General features: G+C 35.4%; 1 protein-coding gene across 1 annotated transcript; it reads left to right on the top strand.

Annotated features, from left to right (window-relative positions):
* The first annotated feature begins 250 nt into the window (after positions 1–250).
* Positions 251–6253, top strand: LOC138092113 (olfactory receptor 5P76-like). The gene is made up of 2 exons (XM_068987982.1): positions 251–263; positions 5310–6253. The coding sequence occupies exon 2, from the start codon at positions 5324–5326 to the stop codon at positions 6251–6253; it is 930 nt and encodes a 309-aa protein (XP_068844083.1). The 5' UTR covers positions 251–263; positions 5310–5323.
* The last annotated feature ends 287 nt before the right edge of the window (positions 6254–6540 follow it).

Genomic DNA, 6540 nt, shown 5'->3' with positions numbered 1-6540 from the left:
TCTTCATTTAAAAAAAAATACTTTCACTAATCTGTTTAGTTCGCACACATAGAATCAGCTTGTCTATTTATACAAACAGTCCTTCTAGAATTTTGACCCATATTCATTGAATGCATGCATCAAGTTTTGGAAAACTATCACCTGATTTTTTTTACTTATTATTTACTTATTTTATTGTGTCTTCCAATCATGAACATGGTATATCTCACTCCATTATTTATATCTTCTTTCTCTCAGCTGTTCTATAACTTTTAGTGAAGACATGTTGTATAGCTTACCATAAATTTATTCCTAAATACTATGGTTTTTAACATGTTTTATGAAATACATTTTTATTTTAATCTTTCCATTGTTTGTTGGAGTAGACAAAAATAAAGTGTATTTTATATATTAAGAATGCTATCCTCTGATCTTACCAAATGAGTTATAGTACATGTTTTATACATTTCTTAGAATGTTCTGCATGAACACATCTACAAATGGAGGCAGTTTCACTTATTCCTGTTTCAACTATATACTTTTTAAATTTTTTGTTGTCTTTTATAAATAGCTGGGACCACCAGTATAATGTTGAATAAAAGTAGTGATGGTGAACCTCCTTATTTTTTTTCCCAAGTGTAGGTGAAAGTCATTTAATCTTTTACCATTAAGAATGATGTTAACTGAAAGATTTTCACAGATGCTCATTATCAGTATTATTGTTGGTGCTGATATTCCTCTCTTCTCCTTTCCTGCTTTCTTTTGGGTTGTTTGAATTATAAAAATTTCACTTAAATCTTTCCATTGGCATTTTGGCATACTTCTTGCATTATGCTGCTTAGGAGTTATTCTCAGGATAAGAATATATGTTGCCAAATTCAGTTGTCAAATATATGTAAACCAAATTCAGTTTACTTAGGACCTGAGTCTCTTGCATTGCAGGCAGATTCTTTACCTTCTGAGCCACCAGGGATGCCCCAATAATGTAGTAATTCACACAAAATATGGAGATCCTGCAATTCTATATGCTGATTTTCCTCCTTCCACTTTTATGCTATGCTTGTCAGACATATGTCTTATGTCTCTATTCATAAAGACCCCACTTGACAATATTACTTTTTTTTGTTTGGGTAAGTTTTATGTATTTTAAAGGAATTAAAAAGCAAGAGAGTTCCAGAAAAACATCTATTTCTGCTTTATTGACTATGCCAAAGCCTTCGACTGTGTGGATCACAATCAACTGTGGAAAATTCTGAGAGAGATGGGAAAACCAGACCGCCTGACCTGCCTCTTGAGAAATTTGTATGCAGGTAAGGAAGCAACAGTTAGAACTGGACATGGAACAACAGACTGGTTCCAAATAGGAAAAGAAGTACGTTAAGGCTGTATATTGTCACCCTGCTTATTTAACTTATATGCAGAGTACATCATGAGAAACACTGGGCTGGAAGAAATGCAAGCTGGAATCAAGATTGCCGGGAGAAATATCAATCACCTCAGATATGCAGATGACACCACCCTTATGGCAGAAAGTGAAGAGGAACTCAAAAGCCTCTTGATGAAAGTGAAAGAGGAGAGTGAAAAAGTTGGCTTAAAGCTCAACATTCAGAAAACGAAGATCATGGCATCTGGTCCCATCACTTCATGGGAAGTAGATGGGGAAACAGTGGAAACAGTGTCAGACTTTATATTTTTGGGCTCAAAAATCACTGCAGATGGTGATTGCAGCCATGAAATTAAAAGACGCTTACTCCTTGGAAGAAAAGTTATGACCAACCTAGATAGCATATTCAAAAGCAGAGACATTGCTTTGCCGACTAAGGTCGGTCTAGTCAAGGCTATGGCTTTTCCAGTGGTCATGTATAGATGTGAGAGTTGGACTGTGAAGAAGGCTGAGAGCCGAAGAATTGATGCTTTTGAACTGTGGTGTTGGTGAAGACTCTTGAGAGTCTCTTGGACTGCAAGGAGATCCAACCAGTCCATTCTGAAGGAGATTAACCCTGGGATTTCTTTGGAAGGAATGATGTTAAAGCTGAAACTCCAGTTCTTTGGCCACCTCATGCGAAGAGTTGACTCATTGGAAAAGACTTTGATGCTGGGAGGGATTGGGGGCAGGAGGAGAAGGGGACGACAGAGAATGAAATGGCTGGATGGTACCACTGACTCGATGGACGCGAGTCTAAGTGAACTCCGAGAGTTGGTGATGGACAGGGAGGCCTGGCGTGCTGCGATTCATGGGGTCGCGAAGAGTCGGACACAACTGCGCGACTCAGCTGAGCTGAGAGGACTTTTTTATTAATTAATTTAATTAATTTTTTACTTTACAATATTGTATTGGTTTTGCCATACATCAACATGAATCTGCCACGGGTGTAAATTTGTTCCCCATCCTGAACCCCCCTCCCACCTCCCTCCCAGTACCATCCCCCTGGGTCATCCTAGTGCACCAGCCCCAAGCATCCTGTATCAAACCTGGACTGGCGATTTGTTTCTTATATGATATTATACATGTTTCAATGCCATTCTCCCAAATCATCCCACCCTCTCCCTCTCCCACAGAGTCCAAAAGACTGTATATATCTGTGTCTCTTTTGCTCTCTCGCATACAGGGTTATCGTTACTGTCTTTCTAGATGGTTATCATTACCGTCTTTTTTGCTTTTTTACTTTTGATATGATAATTAATACACATGTTCAATTTTTTTGTTATTTAAAATTTAATTTTCCATCATATTCTACAACATATTATCCCAAAGTAGTTAATAGCATGTCTTATAAATATCAGGATTCATGTCAATGTATGCCAAAACCAATACAGTATTGTAAAGTAAAATAAAGTAAAAATAAAAATTAAAAAAAAATAAGAACATCAAAAAAATCAATATAGATTACTTATTAAAAACATATATTGAATGGATAAATCTAAAATTATCTTTTTATACCTGAAATTTAGTACTATTTCTTAATTGGAAATATCAAAGAAAATCTGGAACCAGTATTTATCTCTAAGACAATTTATTGTATTGTACTTTCTAGTAAATTATTAAATGAAGGTTATAGAAGTATGTATAAATATCTCAATAGAAGCAAAAGAATAAACTGACCACGAGAATTGAAAGACTTTTGAAATATTAGTTGCTTTGGTGTGTGAATTGAACAGTTCAGTATTTACTATGGAACATAATGACATTTCAATGTTGCTTTTGAATTCACATTTGAATCTCTAGATTCCTCAGAGATTTACCCCCAAAGGCAAACAAAAATTAAAGACAGCTTTATAATCACAATCACCATGATTTGTTACAGAAAGATGAATTCTTATTCCAGGAGGTAAGATTTTAGCTTTTGTTAATGAATCTGTTGTACTGATTTTCATTTACTATTTGAGAATGTTCTACTCCCTAAAGTTGTCTCTGAATTCACAAGTTAAGAGTTGGGGAACAGGGCAGTTTTAATCAAGAAACTAGTAGGTAATGTTAGCTGCGGAGCTGTTTCCGCCATCAATTTCATGTGTAGTCAGTTTCAAGCATAGTCCATAACAAGGATCCTTTGTTCCTGATCAATAACAAGGAAACTCATATGGCCTTTCAACACTCTCCAAACTCGGCACTCCAACATAATGCTAATAAATTTATTCTAGAGATGTTTGGGCATTTACTGGTGTTTAAAGATTTCAATTGAAGATTTAAAAATTGAAAGATATTATATCTATTTTTGTAAAAAGAGTTATTTTGTTTATGAATCTGTTGCTTTAGCTTTAAGAGAATAACACATCACGTAAAGCTCAGGACTTAAGTCAGCAGTTTCAGAAATGAGGACCACTAACTAGGTAATCATTCTTAAGAATTTGAACCACACTTTATTCAGTTATAGATTATGTTGAAAATATTTCATTCTAGACTTGTTTCTTACATGATATTATACATGTTTCAATGCCATTCTCCCAAATCATCCCACCCTCTCCCTCTCCCACAGAGTCCAAAAGTCTGTTCTATACATCTGTGTCTCTCTTGCTGTCTCACATACATGGTTATCGTTACCATCTTTCTAAATTCCATAGTATACTGTATTGGTGTTTTTCTTTCTGGCTTACTTCACTCTGTATAATCGGCCAGTCTAGGTTCAATGCAGGATACAGGATGCTTGGGGCTGGTACACTGGGATGACCCAGAGACATGGTATGGGGAGGGAGGTGGGAGGGGGGTTCAGGATTGGGAACTCATGTACACCCGTGGCGGATTTATGTTGATGTATGGCATTTAGATTTTTAAAAAAGAAAATATTTCATGAAAACATTGTTAAAGTAGGAAGTAATTTGGTTTGTTTGAATAAATGTATTTGAATTATGTACTTATATCAATCATGCTTTTTGCATAGTGATTACATCAATATTTCAAACTACCTAATAATCTTTTTAATTTAAAAAATCCACAACCCTAATTTGAAATTGGTTTCTGTTATACTATCAAGAACATTTTTATTTGTCCTTTAAAAAATTTTTAAGGGATAAATATTGTGAAATACATAACTAACTAGAAATACATAACTATGTATAAAAGAGATATACGTAACTGCCAGAAGGCTTAAAGGATAATCTGTTATACACTCATTGCCAGGTATATTGGACTTTGTAGTCAGTATTATTTATTGCGTGGTTACTATAGGAGATAGGTAGTCAGATTTTTTTGGACTTCATATTTTGATTCTATCAGTTGCTATATGATATTGTACAACTTATATAACCTCCTCAGATTCAGTTTACTCACCTATAATAAAAATATTTTATGAAAAATAGACTATAAACACCCACTATATATATATACTAAATACCAGACCAAATTATAAGCATAGACTATATATACACACACACACTAAATTATAAGCATATAAATATAAAATGCTTAAACTGATGCTTATAATTTAGCAAGCATATAATAAAATTTAGCTATTAATCAAATCTCTATTATAAACCCTACTCATTTCTTTTCTAATTTTTTAATTATACTCATTGATTTTTTTATCTCATTTCTGACATTCTATGAGTTTAAATCCACTTTAACAGTGTTTTGGACACAATATGATACAAAAGATAAAAGACATTATTTCAAGAAAGTTTTCTGGTAATTCTGCTGAAAATAATTTTAAAAATACAGATAGTCTCACAACTGCATGTAAATATGCACTGATTCTTGAATATCTTTATTTATAATCACACCCTGTATCTGTACTAAAGAAAATGAAATTATCAAATTTACAACTTCTGTAATAAATTGTTTCATCTAGGTTCATTTTGGTAGCAGCTACCTTATCTCATGGATTCCCTGGGGCATGGGAACCACACTGCAATGACAGGGTTCATTTTACTGGGCTTAACAAATGACCCAGTCCTTCAAATCATCCTCTTCACGATCATCCTCTGTATCTACCTGGTGACCATATGTGGGAATCTCAGCACAATCATTCTTATCAGAATCTCATCTCAGCTCCATCATCCTATGTACTTTTTCTTGAGCCACTTGGCCGTTGCTGACGTGGGCTATTCATCTTCTGTTACACCCAATATGCTTGTAAACTTCCTGGTGGAGAAAAATACCATCTCCTACCCTGGCTGTGCCATCCAGCTTGGTTCCGCTGTTTTCTTCGGGTCAACTGAGTGCATCCTTCTGGCTGCCATGGCATATGATCGCTTCACAGCAATCTGCAGCCCACTGCTTTACTCCACCAAAATGTCTGCACAAGTCTGTGTCCAGTTACTCACAGTGGCTTACATAGGTGGTTTTTTCAATGCCTCCTCCTTCACTATTTCCTTCTATTTTTTACTTTTCTGTGGACCAAATCAAGTCAATCATTTTTTCTGCGATTTTGCTCCTTTGGTTGAACTCTCCTGTTCTGACATCAGTATCCCTGCAGTTGTCCCCTCATTTACGGCTGGCTCCATCATTGTGGTCACAGTGACTGTCATAGCTGTATCCTACTTCTACATCCTCATCACCATCCTGAGGATGCACTCCACCGAGGGGCGCCACAAGGCCTTCTCCACCTGCACGTCCCACCTCACAGCAGTCACTCTGTTCTATGGGACCATCACATTCATTTACGTGATGCCCAAGTCCAGCTACTCAACGGATCAGAACAAGGTGGTGTCTGTGTTCTACATGGTGGTGATCCCCATGTTGAACCCCCTCATCTACAGCCTCAGGAACAATGAGATTAAGGGGGCTCTGAAGAGAGCTTGCCAGAAAAATATTTTCTTAGTGAAGTCTGTTATTTCATAGGATTTGATACAATAATATGCCATATATATAATAATAAGAGGAAATTAAGTGTTTGTGGTTTAAATATACCCATCACATATCATTATCCTGGTTGCAATCTTTTAGTAAAGGTAGGGAGAAGATTTTCAGATACCTAATTGTAAGTCAGAGACCCATAGTAAATTTCCTTTAATAAAATTAAATTTATAATTAAGAAAAAATTGGTTCATATAAAAATATTCCATCTCCTGAAAATCATTTTTAAATGTTATTCGTATATTTTTTCTAAAATTGTACTCTACTATAGG

This window comes from Capricornis sumatraensis, chromosome 16, assembly GCF_032405125.1.
Source record: "Capricornis sumatraensis isolate serow.1 chromosome 16, serow.2, whole genome shotgun sequence".
Lineage (NCBI taxonomy): Eukaryota > Metazoa > Chordata > Mammalia > Artiodactyla > Bovidae > Capricornis > Capricornis sumatraensis.
The sequence above is the reverse complement of the archived record's forward strand: the minus strand, read 5'-3'. Positions and strand labels throughout refer to the sequence as shown.

Bases quoted from the DNA above. Each gene is read 5' to 3' on its own strand.
- LOC138092113 (XM_068987982.1), top strand. From the start codon at position 5,324: ATGACAGGGTTCATTTTACTGGGCTTAACAAATGACCCAGTCCTTCAA.